Source organism: Temnothorax longispinosus, chromosome 5 (assembly GCF_030848805.1).
Source record: "Temnothorax longispinosus isolate EJ_2023e chromosome 5, Tlon_JGU_v1, whole genome shotgun sequence".
Taxonomy (NCBI): domain Eukaryota; kingdom Metazoa; phylum Arthropoda; class Insecta; order Hymenoptera; family Formicidae; genus Temnothorax; species Temnothorax longispinosus.
Window position 1 is genome coordinate 13,506,555 of NC_092362.1, and position 19,339 is coordinate 13,525,893.

Below are 19,339 nucleotides of genomic sequence, written 5' to 3' on the forward strand. Positions count from 1 at the left end.
GTTTTCGCATGACGTTGCTGAATAAATTTTCTTAAACACGTTATTTTTCATCGTTTTCCTCACGGGCCGGGGTGGACGCGTCATTTAAATTTACGTCATCATACTTTGTCCGCTAAGCGTATATATAATGAGTCGTGAATTTATAGAATACAATTTTTTAAGTGAAACTATTTCAAGCACGGTAATGTCTATAAATATATATATATTTAATTATGTTATATGTCGTGTGCCGTGTGCCGTGTGCCATATATACATATATATATATATTTATTTATTTTTATACATGTTATGTGCCGTGTGTCGTGTGTCGTGTGCCATATATACACACATATATATATATATTTATTTATATATTTATTTATTTTTAATTATGTTATATGTCGTGTGCCATGTGCCATGTGCCATGTGCCATGTGCCATATATATATCTATTTATTTTTAATTATGTTGTATGTCGTGTGCCGTGTGCCGTGTGCCATATATACATATATATATATATATATATTTATTTATTTTAATTATGTTATATGTTGTGTGCCATGTGCCATGTGCCATATATACATATATATATATATATTTTTAATTATGTTATATGTTGTGTGCCATGTGCCATGTGCCATATATATATATATATATATATATATATTTATTTTTAATTATGTTATATGTCGTGTGCCATGTGCCATGTGCCCATATACATATATATATGTATATATGGCCACATGGCCATACAATATATGTATATGGCACACGACATATAACATAATTAAAAATAAATATATATATATATATATATATATATATGGCACATGGCACATGGCACACAACATATAACATAATTAAAAATATATATATATATGTATATATGGCACATGGCACATGGCACACAACATATAACATAATTAAAAATAAATATATATATATATGTGTGCCATGTGCCATGTGCCATATATACATATATATATATTTATTTTTAATTATGTTATATGTTGTGTGCCATGTGCCATGTGCCATATATATATATATATATTATATATATATTTATTTATTTTTAATTATGTTATATGTCGTGTGCCATGTGCCATGTGCCATATATATATATATATATATTTTTTTTAATTATGTTATATGTCGTGTGCCATGTGCCGTGTGCCATATATACATATATATATATATATATATTTATTTTTAATTATGTTATATGTCACGTGCCGTGTGCCATGTGCCATGTGCCATATATACATATATATATATATATATATATATATATATATATATTATATATATATATATGTAGTATATATGGCACACGGCACATGGCACACGACATATAACATAATTAAAAAAAAAAAATATATATATATATATATGGCACATGGCACATGGCACACGACTATAACATAATTAAAAATAAATAAATATATATAAATATATATATATATATATATGGCACATGGCACATGGCACACGACATATAACATAATTAAAATAAATAAATAAATATATATATATGTATATATGACACACGGCACACGGCACACGACACATACCATAATTAAAAATAAATATATATAAATATATAAATATATATATATGTGTGTGCATGTGCCATGTGCCATATATACATATATATATATTTATTTTTAATTATGTTATATGTTGTGTGCCATGTGCCATGTGCCATGTGCCATGTATATATATATATATATTTATTTTTAATTATGTTATATGTCGTGTGTCATGTGCCATGTGCCATGTATACATATATATATATTTATTTTTAATTATGTTATATGTTGTGTGCCATGTGCCATGTGCCATGTCTACATATATATATATTTATTTATTGATTTTAAAAATATTATATGTTGTGTGCCATGTGCCATGTGCCATATATACATATATATATATATTTTTAATTATATTCTATGTTGTGTGCCATGTGCCATGTGCCATATATATATATATATATATATATATATATGTATATGACATGGCACATGGCACACAACATATAACATAATTAAAAATAAATATATATATATATATATATGTTGTGCCATGTGCCATGTGCCTATATACATATATATATATTTGTAATTATGTTATATGTTGTGTGCCATGGCCATGTGCAATATTATATATATATATATATATATATTATATTTTAATTATGTTATATGTTCGTGTGCCATGTGCCATGTGCCATATATTTATATATATATATATATATATATCATATATATATATATATATATATATATATATATATATATATATATATGGCACATGGCAGGCCATGCACACGACATAGAATATAATTAAAAAATAATATATATATATATATGTAGACATGGCACATGGCACATGGCACACGACATATAACATAATAATAAATAAATATATATAGATATGTAGACATGGCACATGGCACATGGCACACAACATATAAATAATTAAAAAAAAAGATATATATATATGTATACATGGCACATGGCACATGGCACACGACATATAACATAATTAAAAATAAATATATATATATATGTATATGGCACATGGCACATGGCACACGACATATAACATAATTAAAATAAATATATATAAATATATATAAATATATATATATATGTGTGCCATGTGCCATGTGCCATATATACATATATATATTTATTTTAATTATGTTATATGTCGTGTGCCATGTGCCATGTGCCATATATCATATATATATATATTTATTTTTAATTATGTATATGTCGTGTGCCATATGCCATGTGCCATGTATACTATATAATATATTATTTTTAATTATGTATATGTTGTGTGCCATATGCCATGTGCCATGTATACATATATATATATTTATTTTTAATTATGTTATATGTTGTGTGCCATGTGCCATGTGCCATGTCTACATATATATATATATTTATTTATTGATTTTTAAAAATATTATATGTTGTGTGCCATGTGCCATGTGCCATATATACATATATATATATATATTTTTAATTATATTCTATGTTGTGTGCCATGTGCCATGTGCCATATAATATATATATATATATATATATATGTATACATGGCACATGGCACATGGCACACAACATATAACATAATTAAAAATAAATATATATATATATGTGTGCCATGTGCCATGTGCCATATATACATATATATATATATTATTTTTAATTATGTTATATGTTGTGTGCCATGTGCCATGTGCCATATATATATATATATATATATATATATATATATATATAATCTATATTTATTTTTAATTATGGTTATGATGTCGTGTGCCATGTGCCATGTGCCATATATACATATATATATACATATGGCACATGGCACATGGCACACAACATATAATATTTTTAAAAATAATAAATAAATATATATATATATATGTAGACATGGCACATGGCACATGGCACACGACATATAACATAATTAAAAAAAATAAATAAATAAATATATACATGTATATATGGCACACGGCACACGGCACACGACATATAACATAATTATAAATAAATATATATATAAAATTCATACATAATATAACAGACGAGTTTCACTTTTGTTGCGTTTTTTTGCGTCGCGAATTAAATTCGACACTACCGTGCTTGAAATAGTTTCACTTAAAAAAATTGTATTCTATAAACTCACGACTCATTATATATATATACACACGCAACGTTCGGCGGACCAAGTATGATGACGCGAGTTTAAATGACGCGTTCGCCCCGGGCCGCGAGGAGAACGGTGAAAAATAACGTGTTTAAAAAATTTATTCAGCAACGTCACGCGGAACCAAACCTTTCCATCCTGTAATCTATCTTGGATTAGCACAATCACAAGGGGGGGTCTGGGGGGGCAAAGCCCCCCAGGTAACTCAACCCTCGGTCTGCGTAGATACGAGGGGGGGTCTGGGGGGGCAAAGCCCCCCCAGTAACCCATCCTCGATTTGCATAGTCACGAAGGGGGGTATGGGGGGGCGCAGCCCCCCCATTGGGGGGGTCGGGGGGGGCGAAGCCCCCCCGAATGAGCGAACCGCTTAAACCTCGTTCGAATACGGAAAATGTCGCGGATACGACGTTACACGATCCGTTTCGCACTTTTGATCGTTACGTTTCGCGCGTTTATACGTTTCACGTATAATTATTTTAAAAATAAAAATAACCCTGAAAATTGCTTTTTTTACAGGTGATTAGTCGGATGTTGATTTTATTCTTTTACATTATACATCGAAGAGAAGAGCCGAAGTTAAGAGCCTTAATATCATCTTATTACCTCAATACTCGTTTCCTCAGGAAACAAACTATCTAAATTGGTCATTCTAATTTCAAAGTAAATCGCCATCGTTGCGAGCTTACTTATGAGGATGATGCAACGCGAATACGCGCACGTATCCCTGCGAAATTGGAGAAAGTGGAGTCTGTTATGGTAGGCAGAGGCGACCAGCATGTAGAGGACCCCGACCATGGAGAAAGTATCCGCGGCGTGCACCCACACAGCGGCATAAATTAATCCATGCCACCGCGTGCTGCCCGTCCCCGGTACTCCCGGTAGGCCGCACCACATTGCGCGACGCAGACTCCGCTCGATTGATGACGATGACAACGAGATTTCACTGGCGCCCAACTACGGAAGAGTGGATTTTTCTCCGATCGCCTGGCGACCGAACAAGGAAATAAAAAAAAAAAAGAAGAGAATTAGAGAAATCGTGATACGTTTCCCTGTGCGTCGTTTCCCTGATATGACACACAGGAAACAAATTTTCACTTTTGTCCGACGTTTACTTTCGTCCGACGGGTTTTCGCGCGCAAGCAAAATTTCGTGGGAGTTACGCGCGACATCATCTTCCGTCTTCTGCCGTCTTTCCTTCCGGAAGTTTCGTTATTATTTCGTTATTATTAAGTGCGAGATACGTGAATGACCGCGTAGCTCTCGCATATTACGGCTGTTCTTTTAGTATCTAATAGCTAAACGTATCGTGCTTTGACTTGACTCAAAGCGTTGCCGACACAACAAACTGTTAGACAAACATGCTCAAGGTTGTTTCATTTCAGAAATTTCTTTTCTACGTTGTTTCTGCGTCGGGCATTCGTATGTAAATTGTGGTCCGTAAGCGCGGTGGCCGATTATCGTGATAACAGACATTTTACAACATAATAGGAGATTTCCAGGTATCGCGCATAGGCTTCACACGGCGGGTGAGAACAATGCGCTACCCGCGTCACCTCGACTTGATTTTCACCAGAAATTACGATCAAGGATATCACTTGGCAAGCTTATTATTCCCAAACAAATTAGCCTGACGTCGTTTTCTCCTCGAGAACTTGCCAAAGGAATTCATCCCAAACTCGCTAATTAACTTGGTTAATTTCAACGTAACGTTCTTAATTCGGTCTCTTATTTAATTTCTGATACAAAGAACAGTTAATATGTAGCATATATTTTAAATTTAATAAGAATAATAATATTCTTATTTAATATATTATTCGAAAAAACGAATTTTCGTGCTCGCGTGTGATGTAGTAATTCCAAATACGGATTCTCGCGCAATCCTTTCATCGCCAATTTTTATTTTATTTAGGCACGACTCGGTCAAATCGCAAAGAAAAATATCGTCGTGTTTCAATAGCCAGCTTCCATGCGAGAGCGTGCGCACTCGTCCGAAAAGGTACATACGTAGTCAAACATAAAACGATATTTTTATCCGGATCATAGGGGTCATATATCGATAAGATCATAGCTAGTTTTGTTTTGTTATCATATGTACATGTATTGTCCATGCACATATATATATAGCTCAGGCCGATCCAAGTTACCGTGGCAGAAGTTACGAAGTGGCGCATCTCGATACATCCAAAAATGCTGTTCCTGATAATCTTCTCCCTTCTCTCTACCCTCGCTTGCCTCTACTGCATCTACGATTGTATCAAGCCGAAAAATTATCCACCTGGTGAGTGAAGTAAAACTCGACTATAATATTGACACTCTCAGTGAACTCAGTCTGGTGTTACGTGTAATTAGTAGTTAGTACCTGAACACACAATTACTGTAGTTTTATGGCTTTCACATACATATCTTTTTCTACGCTTCAATTAAAAAGTTTCACGCTGAAAGTAGATGTTAATAGCTTAAAAAGTGTCTTTCTACCTACATATTACAAGTTAATATTCCTGAAAGTACCTATTTCAGAAAGCCGATGTTTCGAGAGAAAGTTGTAGGGCACGCAGTCTCTTGAATATTTAATTTTATTTTTCTAAATTTTAGTTCCGCTATAAATGACACGGTTTCTTCTTCTTAAATGGAATTTATTTCCGACTGTGAAAAAAATTTATCACCGAAATTTTCACATTTGTCTAAATTTAGAGTTCTTATCTCTCCGTATAATGTCATACCACCAAAGATGTATCCATAAATATCAGGCTAGTCACTCGATTGAGGAATGCGTGTATAGCGTGACAAATATATATAGAAATAGTCGTTATAATTGTACTTTTGTGGACATGTGGTGTTACAAAAATGATATCTGATGCGTTCATAGGCGATTATTAAAAGAAAATAGCTTAATTTATTTTACTTTACGAGAATCCTTTAGGGGCTTTAGGAAGATTAATCTATAAAATTTACATACGAAGAAAAGATATTCTAATAATGTTAATGGCAAGTAATGGCACATACGCCGACGATCTCTTTCGACAATTTCGCTGAGCGAAAATATCATAATGACTCTAAATTAATGTCATTAAAGTCAAGCCTCTAATTGCGGGACGCTAAATTGACACTGCACACTGCACACTGCACACAGGTCCGGCGTGGATACCGTTCTTCGGATGTTTCTTCAAGTTCAAATGGCTACGTTCGAAACACGGATACATTTATCTGAGTATGCAAGAACTGGCACGAACGTACGGGCCGGTATTAGGATTAAAGCTTGGAAATCAAAAGGTGGTGGTGATTTCAACGTACGATCTGGTGAAGAAGACGCTTCTCCGGGATGAATTCAACAGCCGACCGGACGGATTTTTCTTCAGGGTACGATCGTTCGGGAAGAGAAAGGGTACGCAGCGCGCTACTTATATATCGGTAAACGAAAACTCGGGATTAACTCCTTGAAATTAACACGCCGAAGATTCTGAAAACATACCCGCTTTTTTCTTTTTAACAACGATGAGAACGTGGAGCGAATAATATATCTTCATGTCGCTTTCATTCAACTTCGTTTTATTCAAGCGCGTATTTGTTGTTAAAGGCGTTCTGTTCACCGAGGGCCCCACGTGGACGCAGGTTCGCAGATTTACGATGCGGCATCTGCGAACGTTCGGCATAGGTCAGTCGATTTTAAAGGAACAGATGACTCTCGAGGCTCGGAATTTCGTCGTTCATCTGCGGGAGATGAGCGAGCGCGGCGCGGTGATGATGCACACGGCATTCGACGTCGCGGTACTGAATTCTCTGTGGTTCATGATAGCCGGGCACAGATTCGAATATGAGGACCAAAAGCTGCAAGAGGCGCTCGTACTGGTTCACGATGCCTTCAGGTAAATCCTGACGAGAACCCGTTGTTTTAACACGGCGAAATAAGACAGCGTAAATATATAATATTATTTTTGCAAGATAAAACATATTACTTGATATTTTACACAGACTAATGGATACCCTGGGTGGAGTAATTTCGCAGATGCCTTTTCTACGTTTCGTGATCCCGGAGTTATCGGGATATAACGAGTTAATGAGGATTCTCGAAAGTCTATGGAGCTTCCTCGATGAGGAGATCAAGATACACGAGAGGGAGTTATCCGATGAGCCGCGCGATCTGATTGACGCGTTTCTCTTGGAGATCCGTAGAAACACCGAGAATGAAGACACGATATTTGATCGTGAGTTAATACGCCGCGTAACATGAAGCTTACTTAATAAATTATCTCACTTGATTTATATGTACAATTAAATTTTATTTGCGTCAAAAATCTTAAGAGTTGGAGTTGTCTGACAATGAGATATTTTCGCCAAGTTTTAGAAGACGAATCCCTCTTCCTCTCTTTCTCTCCTTTTTCGGAATTATGTTCTGTAGAATAATTGAAATTAGTAAGAAATATATTGTTAAATATTTTTCTTCCCTTAGATTGAGTAATTTTCACATTGTGTAACGATCTAACGACGAAGTAAGTAATAAATTACCGTTGACATATACATGCGCACGTTTTATGCCGCAGGTGAGAATTTATTGATATTGTGTCTCGACCTTTTTCTGGCTGGTTCGAAGACGACCACTGACACCTTAGCAACTACGTTTCTCTTCCTATCGCTGAATCCCGAATGGTTGAAGGTACTTCAAACAGAGCTGGATGATGTCGTCGGTAGGTCGCGAGCTCCAACCGAAGAAGATTTACCATCTTTGCCAATAACGGAAGCTTTCTTAGCCGAGGTAATATAAGAGAGAGATATATAAATTACAAGACATAGACTGTTGGGTGCAAACGCGTTACGACGAAGTATATAACTGTCACTGACGGTCGATATTTTCAAGAGAAACCTTATTACAAAATATGATGTTATCAATAAATAATTTTGTTTCAAATATTTCTATATTAAAAAAAATGTTTTAACATGTTAGAGCTTCCTACAGAAAATCTGATTTAAATAACAATTCGAAAATAAATATTACTCTGATTTAATTGACATTTTTTATGACGGTATCAAAAAATAAATAGAGGCTTCGATTAATAAAACATATAATTATCAATAAAAATACGATTATAGTAATTGAGAAAATGCTTAATGCGGGACGATATCGATGTTCTGCAGCATAAATGAAACATGACGAGTATAAAATTGGTATATTTAATGTAGGTCCAAAGATATCTAATTTTGGCTCCACTCGGCGTACCTCACAGTACTGCGAAGGACGTTTCTTTGAACGGCTATCGAATACCCAAGGTAAGGTAAGGTAAGGCAAGGTAAGGTAGGACCGTATCTGATTGCGGATAACTAGCGAATTTCTATATATAAGAATCAATATTTCTAATTTACGTCCTCTTCAGAGAAATGAATAATATATTTATTTCTGAAATAATAAGTTACGCAGTATGCTTCGTACTTTTGCCGAGTTCTTTGAGCCCGTCAGTACGTAAGAGAAGAAATAAAATATTAGATATACCTGTTCGTGTATATATCAAAGTTCTCCGATTATCGATAAGCTTATTGCATTCAAAATTGCGCGTCCAAATTGCAAGCGAGCTAATATTTTGCAGGACACGATTGTTCTCTTCGATTACCATAGCGTCCACAATGACGAGACGTACTGGGATCGACCGGATGAGTTCCGACCGCAACGATTTCTAGACGAGCAGGGCCAATTCTGTCGGAGCAGCTACAGCATACCTTTCGGTTTAGGTAAATTTCAACAAAGGAAACTTCGAGAGACGTAATCAACACGTCGGAATATAGTTTATGCTAATGTCCCACTTTCGCAACCATCATTCTCGTAAAAGTCATTTCTACTCCGAGCCCGAGCCTCTCTCCATATATATTGCGCAAATTTTTCAGCCTTTTGCCTTCGCGAAGGTAAGGCGAGAGATATTATAATCAATTCCCCATTGTTTGGAACTAATCGCGGGAATGCCGGGTGGATTGTTTCAGGCAAGAGACGCTGTCTAGGCGAGCAGCTGGCGCGCTCCTCGCTGTTCCTGTTCTTCACCTACGTCGTGCATTACTTCGACATGGAGCTATCGGCCGAGCACGCCAAGCCGAGCCTGAAAGGCTACGACGGCTTCACCCTGTCGCCGAAACCGTACTACCTCAAGCTGACGAAGAGGACGACGCGTTCCCCGCGGTCCCCGAACTCCACGTGACCCGCGCGAGAGCACATGACGGTACATTTGGACTTCTGCGAAGGGGCACGATTTCGTCGAACTCGTAAAGCGTCCGCGTAAAAGCAAGACTTTCACGGCGTAGAACCAATAAACGCCATTCGCAAACGCCGGGCCGGGCCGCGCCGCGCCATGTACGGGATCGGTTAACGGAAACGAATATCTTTTTTGTCAAATAGCTCGCGCCGTAACGCGCATAACACATAACGCATTATACATAATACGAGGCAACTCGTAAGATTACTAATGACCGTGCGGCGCAGCCGATTTAACTCGAAACGATAACGCGTAATCGTGTCTCCATTAACAGTAGAGATAAAAAAAAGACTTCGGACGAACGTACTTCCTCAGGCAGAAGCTATTATGTCCTGTTAGACATCAAATAGTCATTTCCAAGCCAAAGATTAAAACAATTATTTTTAATATTTTTACTCAAATTTTAATATTTTTAATCAAAGTCGGAAAAACATGTGTTTTAAAAAACTGCTGTCCCACGCTCGTTACTTGCACGTCCCCTGCGAGCTCTGGAACGTGCGAGGAAGCACGATTTCTGAGAACTAAATATATATCTTATTCGCAGCACGTGGCATATTGTAGAGCATTTCATGACAAATGTAGCGAAGGTGCGATTTCGATTACTTGATCGCGCGGTTTGAAATGCTAGACGCGAATATGAAAGGTAGATGACAGCCTCAATAAACGGATGTAAGTTAATAGAAATGTGCCGCGAGCATTTCTAGCAATTTACTAGCTCTCACGCGGCTACGTGAAAGACGTGTGTTTCACTCGAGGGTCTCTATAGATACACAGCCGATACTTCTATCGCCTTCTAACATGGTCGGTTTGTCGTCTCCTTTCAGCATGTAGGACGGCAGAAGCTTTAAAAAAAGGTCTTGTAATAAAATTGTACTGGAATGGCTTGTAAATAAAACTACAAAAAAAAAACTCGTACTTGATATGTAATCTACAATATTTTAATTTATAGTAAATTCGTATTTACATTTATAATGTGACACCAGCTCGGTAAATTCTCGTATACTATTCTGTATAGTGCTTTTAGTACTATTTAAAAAAAAATAGCGAACGAAGAGAGAAGATACAAGTGTACGTATATGTAAGATCTGTGTGTATAATACTTTCGTTCTTTTGCTTTTTTCTTTTTTTCTTCTGACGTTTACATACGTATATACGTATCTCAAAAAAGTATAACAAAACAAAGAATAAAATAACATTAAAAGAATCGTAGCGTACGCGCTAACGCGCGTCAATTTGATAAAACTAACGCGAAACGTTTTCAAAATGAGAACCTATCTCTCACTTACCTAAGTGGATACCGTGCAATGTAATCTTATCTCGGAACGACTAACATTTCGTAAGGCTTCGGTGCAATTGTCAATCCGGTGGTTAGTTCCATTTTAATGGATTTTTTACCTGGCACCGGGAGTAAACGATACTTCTGCATTACCCCGACAAACAGTAAGAATATAGCCGATCTTGCCAAAGCTGCTCCGGGGCATCTTCTCTTTCCTAAGGAAAAACAAAAAGATAAAAGAAGATTCCTCCTTCGGACGATGAAATATGGGTCAAGATAATTGATTCACGAGATTTGATCGCTATTATTCGTGCAGTTATTCAGAGGATCCCGTGCGAGCATTAAATTCAGAGAGGAGTACCGTTCGCCTTTTTTCTCAGCGTGAAAGGCATTCCTCGACCTTCCGGTCGCGCCGTGAAGCACCCGGAAAGAAAACAAGAAAGAGGTAGGTATCGTAATTATGTACATGCGTTACGGCGCGACACCGAGAATGGCTTAAACGCAATTAAGCACATTAACGTCGCACGTGAACGAAGCGATCATTTCCGTTTCGCAAAAGAGACGTCCAACAGCTAGTTGTTTCTCTCATAACAATCTCGTTTTTCTTTAAACCTCGTAATAATTTATTGACCTTTTCCGAACAGTATAATACTGTCATGTGGTTGATAAGCTCCATCCTTGTTTATATGTCTCTCCGGTCTAAACGAAGTCGGATCGGGGAAGAATTTCGGATCCATATTGTTGGAATACACATTCATAAGGACGGTGGTGTTTTTTGGTATCTCGTAACCGTCGAGAGTAGTGTTACTAAGAACGCGACGTGGCCCGATTACAGGCGTGACGAGCCATATGCGTTGACACTCGGTTAATACCGCCTCCGTGAAGGGCATTCTGCGAACACAAGTTGAAATTCAATATAAATTAAATAATTTCTCGAATAGAAAAGCCATAACAAGAGACACGATTCCCCTTTTTTCCCCAAAAAATAATATGATAATTTGAAAAAGGACGTGCGCTCTTTTAAGATACAAAATTACGCCGGTATTACCTGACTCTGTCCTTGAGATTGGGAAACCTGTAGGGACCGATCGTGGCGTCAATCTCCTCGTGCAGCTTGCGTTGCACATCCTGATGATTGGCCATTTGCAAGAAAAGAATATCCAACGTGGACGTCGTGTTGTTAATCGCGGCGATAAACAAGTCGATCAACGTCACGAGCAGATTGTCCTCTGAAAAGAACAGAAGAGATGATGAACACGTATGTCGGGCATCGCGGGGGCTCGCGACGAGTACTTGGCTTTCTCTCGCGCGCGCACGGTGCTTTCATTAACGCACCGACGCGACGGGGCACGCCGGGAGGAAGCGTTAATTTCCTCGCAAATACCCCGAGAAAATTGCCGCGGTGTTCTTTAAGCGGCCGCTCGGTGATAGAAAGCAACTGGGGCTCGCACCTGTAAACAGAGAAACTTTGTCTCGATGCTCCTCGCTGTTGTACATCTCATAGAAAAACATATCGATAAAGTCCGCCTCGTTTCCTTTGACGTACCGCTCCTTGTGCTCCTTGATAGTGTCCTGCAGATAACAAAACACGATGAGATGCGAGATGCGACGCGATCAATAATTAAAAGTATCGGACGAGTAAGAAGCTGAAATTGTATTGACCACATCGTGGGTCATTGAGGGGGGAGGGGGGGTTATGTATATGTATATACCATTAAAAAGTTCTTCAGCTCGTTGTTTAACGTGATGAGGATGTTGTATCCCGACATCTCCGGCGCGACGTAACGTATCCAGGGGAAAGTGGCCAGAATCCCACCGGTCAAATCGAACTGTTGCGCGCGACGATCCAGCAGATCCATGAACTTCTGTAACCTGAGGAGCAATCGCGGAACCAGTGAGACTTCCTCGAGTTACCCGGAAATAAGACAATCGCGGAAGTGCCGCGCGAGTTGTCGAGGAAGTGTAATCTTCCGATTGTCCGGAGACGATTTCACACGTTACCTCGGGAGATTCTCGGATGGCTTCCGTCCCGTGATCATTAGCCAGAGGACATCTATCACCGCGGGCGCGATCGCGGGTCGTATCTGTCGCACTCCGCCGTCCGCCAGCCTCTCCAGGATGAGTGTCATTTCGTCAACGAGCAGGTCCATCATCGCCTGCTTGGCGAAACCGACGCTCCTCAGAGCTCGTACCACCCAAACGCGCAATTCTTTCCACTCGGTGCCGTCGTTCATCGTGATCCCTGATAATCGTGATTTCTGATTAATCAGTGATCTTTAACGGCTCTTACTATAATTTCTTTCTTTCTCCTTGTACGTGTTATCGCATCGAAATCTCTTCTTCGAAGCGCTGATATAGCGAATCAGATTGTTCTCTATTTCTTTCAAGAAAAATTAAATTTGAAAATAATAAACTAAGTATATAGGCTCTCCTAAATAAGTCAATAAGATAAATTTGTTTACACGCTGAAGATAACACAAAAAAAGTGTCGCAACGTCCGAATATGCATTGACTAATATATTTTATCTTATTGACTATATAATACCGCGCGTGGCTCCGATTGCCTCTCTCACTATTCCTTATTTGTTAAATTTGAAAGTTTCATATGTTCTAGATTTTGGACGGCACTGAAAAAAACTTAAATTTATTTACCTTTATTAAAATATATACTGTTAAATATTTAAGGACTATAAATATTAAAAGTTAAATATTAAATATTAAATGACTCAACGTGAGTATACGTTGGAACTACGAATTTAACAGTGCAATGTATACTCTCATTTTTGCCTAAAAATAGAAATATTAAAGACCGGCAACGTACATCCAAGTAAAACGAAAGATACAATAAACATGCACGCGCTCGTGCATGTAAGTACGTTGCTTGGGCATTAATACACAAAATAGAAAAAAATCTCATCCTCCTCTTACTTTTTTCTCTCGACGAAAATCGCGATATCGATCTGTTCGATAAGACTATACTTAATTCTTTATATAATTCTTTATTGAAATATAGAAACCACGTTTCAACCAAATTCTAAACTTCAATATGGCAAGTTCCAATCGGATTCGTTTTACCTTTCCTCATTCCCATGTTTCGTAGCTTTATAAATTCGTTCCATGGTCGTCCATCGTACTTCTCGCAAAGGCACATTTCGTGTATAAGCTTGCTGTCCGAGACAACAATGACGTTGCTGGTACCCAACCGTAAACTTATGATGCCGCTCTTATATGTCTTGCAGAGTTCCAGAAAAGCAATGTGTTGTCCACCGAGTTGACGCGTTAATTTTTTCAAATAATATCCATTTCCAATAAACGGCCAAGGAAAGGGACCTAAAAATTATAGCTCCTTGATTGTGGAACGTAGAATTTAAGGTTCTTAACTATCGTCGCGCAGGTAACTCAAAAGTATACGCTTCTTTAATTACTTTGAATTCTTGGGTCATTACTTTGACCTGGGTCGGGTCTCGGGTCACTAAAATACGCGGCCTGACCTGAAGCCAGGTCCACGTGCCTTTCAAGTGTTTACAATTTACAGCAGGCGGCCTAAATAATTTAGGTCGAATATAAACGACGCAACGATTAGCTTGCGCAGTTTTCACGACATTGAATTTCTGCTTATATTTTCATTCTCGAAAAGTATATCCGATACGCATTGAAACGCACATCGATATCTGATGAACACGTCGACTTTCTTTGTAAATATATAAGAGATTAATATATAATATCTATAATATAATATTTTAATTATACCCCTTAAGCAAAATGATAATCTCGTATTTGTATTTGTAACTGTGATGAAAGTAATTCTAGGTTTAACCTTGAATTTTCAAGCCTTCTCTTCTGTTATTCAGTGTGACTAGTGCGAGTACGCTTGTACTTATATATAGTTTTATTTACATTTGTACTTATAAAGTTTCATTTTGTTAAATTTGTTAAGAGCAATCAAAATACTATTTTGTACCAATCGACATTTTGTGAACAATGTGCTATATAAATCTAATGATTCATATAAAGTCGCTGACGTATTCGTTGGAAAACGAATTTTCGACAAGAAAGATGTGTTAACTTTAGATAAAAACGTGCCGTTTTTCTTTTTGAATAATAATAGATAGCATAGCAGAACCAAAAATTTTGTATATCTTATATAAGAACAGCTGAAATATATAAATTCATCTAATAGTTTTATGTCTATAACTTAAAATTTCGTAATATCTATTTTGAATTAAAAGTCAAGATTTCCATTAATTTTCATCACCGAGATAATAAAATAATGTACTGAAGTAGTGCTAATACTAAAGTACCGAAAGAAATTAAACGTCTTAATATGAATCTAATTTTATATTTCATTTTTTCTGACATATTAAAAATAAAATACATACAGCAGCAAATACATATATAGAGATTAGAGAACAGATTACTTTTAGAATCAATACTAAACTTTTTAATTTTATTTGATTACTTAGGTAAGAGGGAAATGCATGTTACGCAGAGTATACATGTCTCTATCATAATTTTTAATTAAATCGTCCAGGCTTCAATATATCGATCTAATTTAACACTCAACGATCTCTTCTAGTCTCTTCTTTGTAAATTCTCTGTCCAAGTGTAACGGCTCAAGAGTCGTACTTAATGACACTTAATGACTGTTCAGATTTTCCTAATCAACTAAATCTTAAAGAATTATATATGAATATCTCGCATATGAAAGATTTGATCAAAATGTATTACTCTTACTGAACGTTTCCCCGATAGTTGACAAATTTAAATTAATATACGACGCGATACGCGTCATCTCTGAATCCGCTCTCATAGAAAAGGCCAAATTAATGAGTATATCAATGAGTAAATTACCTGGAGGACACTTTGGTCTCTGTCGCAAGAAGACAATAGTAAGAAGAATAGTTAAGATCGCCAAAGTCACAGCCACAATCATCGTGCCTCGCTCTTTTCCTTTATCGTGTCGGGCACGTGCTTTCCGAAATAGATTGTCGCGTTCTGACTCGCCTGAAGGCTCGCCTGATTCCTGAATGGCTCGAGTTAGGCGAGTTTCAAGAAGTAGGAAACGTCCGATCACGACGTTGATTTGGCCAATCAATAACGTCCACGTGTCTAATCGGATAAGACATAGTATATAGCTCAAACTAATATGACCTTCTGCCTACGGGAATGGTCTCGCAGGAGGGAAAAAGAAAAGAAACTGTCGGATCGACACAATGGGTCGCGTAGGTCAATTGACATGATTCACACACGCGTGGGGATCGCACGTACGAATGACAAACGTGTCTCGACACAGACGTGGACCGACTTGTGTAACTGACTAGTGACCGGATTATCGTCAGACTCATCCGGCCAACGACGGTGCCTCTCAGCCTCTATCGCTTCTGCGCGCACAAAAGAAGCTTCTCTTAAACGAGACCGGGTTGATCGGGGCCGAGGGTATTGCGCGAAATATAAATAAAAACCACCCGACTATTACGTGCGCGGAATTGCGATTTCACGCACGACGGTACAGGATCCAGAATCCAGAAGAAATTCGCTAAAGCCAGCGACGAGAACCATGCGCGACTCGCGCGGCTCGAGGTATAGCTGATTCATGTGAATCCGGATTCGCGAATAAAATGAACGAACGTATTTTCGTCGAGCACTCGACGTTTACGCATTTGTGTCAATTCGCGATCAACGGAACGGTTTTTTTTTTTATGAAATCAAGGAAAGCGAATCATCACGAATGTCGCTTTTCTTTCGGAATGCTCGAGCCGAAAAGTGTTATCGTCTAAGGACGTTCGCTACATCCAAACCACGTCCTCGATTGGACTTTCATGTCGATAGCGAAGAGAAGAGAGTACTACACCTTTTTTTGTTTAACATTGCTAACTGGCGGAGTTCACGAATCGGAGTTGTCTCAGTTCTACGCGTATTGTTCCGTTCGAGCTGATGGGAAACATAATTTTTATTTCCACAATTTATACACTTCTACTTATCTTATCGCTTTTCGCGTTTTGCGTTTCACATATTTTGTTACAGTTATCTCTGTTAGCGTATATATGTGCAAATTTTAACTTATTTGCAGGCATAATTTTTATTCGTGTCTCTATATTGCGTTAAACTTCTGGAGAAAACCAGAATAAGTTCTCTTTTCAAATCCTCTACGTTCTCTATGAAATTGTACAGGGGAAAAAACATAGATTTCTCTCACAAAAATAATAAATGTCCAACAAAGGATGATAGAGAACAACAAATTCAAAATTTCGATAATTTTATCGTGAGTTTTTATTTCAGTCAAACCTATATTTCCGGCGGTATTAAAAAAAAACATCAATTTTTTTAAACAGACGAACATCTATTTTTATGTGTATATTGTATATGTGTATTTTTAATCGCGTGTTAATGAAATAATTAAATATTTATTTATTAAAATATTTACATATTAAATTAGATAAAAGAAATTAAATAAACTTGCATATTGGATATATTAGATTGACAGGAAATCTATAAATTTTGATTCCATGATATCCGTATTGATCTTATATCTGTTTTTAAGCAAGAAGGAAATTGCCTTGTTAAAGCAGTTTTCTCAGTTTGATTATCAACTTGAACGTGAACTTGAAGACAGTGCGCAAAGAGTATAGAGAGACGGCGTAAATCAGCGCAAACCATTGATGCAACTTTTATTGCATATTATAGACAATATAGATACTAGGCCTAGTTAATTTTTTAATTACGCTTCTGACGCGGTGTTTTACTCACGATCTTATAAACAGGTCTGGACACTTCGATGCCGTAAAAACAGGAGAGAGAGTGGGATCCAACAGTGAAGCTCGAAAACCAACATAACGTCAGATGTAGTAAAACCCTACCATGCATGCGCCGCGAGATTGCTGCATGCTTTGAATGATAAAGATAAATAATTTATACATTAAAAATGTAAAAACATGACGTGAGACACTCTTGCTTCCTTTCAAGCATGAATCTACATTCCTTGTGTCTCAAATTGGAAAAAGCATGAGTAACGCACTCAGTGCATATTAAAGCCGTTGCACACTGATTTAATCTCTAATATTTAAAGTAAAAATGCAAATATTTCGACTGATAAAATGCCCAACACAATTTTATCAAATAGTAAAATAAAGAATATTAAGGATTTCGTGACTTAACCCGTTTATATTAAACATACACTTTATATATATATATATATATATATATACGATGATTTGTGTACGACGGCTTTAATGTGCACTCAGTGTGCACCGGTGCGTCCAACCAACTTCGCTAAGTTATCATGGAATATCATGGTTTTCCGATTATCATACATATGCTTCGAAAACACGAGGTATTTTCATAATTTGCGGATAGTCATTAGAATTGCAGAATATTCTGTATATGTAGATAATGTGTTAGGAAATAAAATGTGTGTTGTTGTTACCGGTAGATTCTACTCGATTTCTCTCACGATTGTAATAAATTGATATGGTAAATCTTCCTCGGTCAGAGAGAAAAGAACCTTTCTCTTCTCACATCAACCAACATTATCTTACTTTTTTAATTTTAAAAGCTAATTTTGATACAAATTTATTTGACATTAAAAGTTGTTATATTAAAAAGAACAATATTAAAATATTAAATGTATAAATATCTAATACATCATACATAATGCAATATGCATTTGTAGAAAGAATTATACACTAAAATGTTTAGTGCTCAACAATTATATACACTATTTCTTATCAAAAATTAAATCTTAAACCATTTTTTCCCATAATGTTTAACAATAAAGTAATAATTATTAGGTAAAGTTAGAGCCACGTCAAAAAGACACTCTGTATATATATGTAGACATACAATTTATATGATGATAAAGAAAATGAAGAAATGAATATAAGGTCAATACATATAGCCATTTACAAAAATACAAGCGATAAATATTAAGTGATCAATTATAGTCTGTTTCAAAATTGCTATTGCACGTACCACACAATTACTTTTTTTTCTAACGTTGATTAATCAAAAGCTATTGCTGTCAAAAAAGTTGACTTCAAATTGTCTGAGACATGGCATTAATGATCGATGTAAAAGAGCCAAAAGTAAACGGCATATATAATCGATTGTCATAAAAAACAATTAATAATACAGAAAAG

The 19,339-nt window shown here is 36.6% G+C and overlaps 2 protein-coding genes across 2 annotated transcripts; one reads left to right on the plus strand and one right to left on the minus strand.

Annotated features, from left to right (window-relative positions):
* Positions 1-5,831: 5,831 nt before the first annotated feature.
* On the plus strand, positions 5,832-10,164 carry LOC139813290 (methyl farnesoate epoxidase). Its single transcript, XM_071778682.1, is given in 9 exon segments — positions 5,832-5,976; positions 6,829-7,080; positions 7,273-7,561; positions 7,668-7,900; positions 8,237-8,448; positions 8,874-8,960; positions 9,275-9,416; positions 9,663-9,844; positions 9,847-10,164. Coding segments are annotated over 9 exon segments (1,584 nt in total). The 5' UTR covers positions 5,832-5,885; the 3' UTR covers positions 9,943-10,164.
* Positions 10,165-10,844: 680 nt separating this feature from the next.
* On the minus strand, positions 10,845-17,071 carry LOC139813291 (probable cytochrome P450 305a1). The gene is made up of 9 exons (XM_071778683.1): positions 17,056-17,071; positions 16,056-16,313; positions 14,280-14,534; positions 13,206-13,446; positions 12,917-13,076; positions 12,656-12,776; positions 12,253-12,433; positions 11,836-12,095; positions 10,845-11,419 (listed from the first exon to the last, which is right to left on the minus strand). The coding sequence occupies exons 2-9, from the start codon at positions 16,135-16,137 to the stop codon at positions 11,241-11,243; spliced, it is 1,479 nt and encodes a 492-aa protein (XP_071634784.1). The 5' UTR covers positions 16,138-16,313; positions 17,056-17,071; the 3' UTR covers positions 10,845-11,240.
* Positions 17,072-19,339: the final 2,268 nt, after the last annotated feature.

Coding starts and splice junctions, on each gene's coding strand:
- LOC139813291 (XM_071778683.1), bottom strand. CDS start 16,137: ATGATTGTGGCTGTGACTTTGGCGATCTTAACTATTCTTCTTACTATT. Junction 12,434..12,655: donor CAAAGTTTCTCTGTTTACAG/GTGCGAGCCCCA, acceptor TGTTCTTTTCAG/AGGACAATCTGCTCGTGACG. Junction 11,420..11,835: donor TATTATACTGTTCGGAAAAG/GTCAATAAATTA, acceptor GTTTTTCCTTAG/GAAAGAGAAGATGCCCCGGA.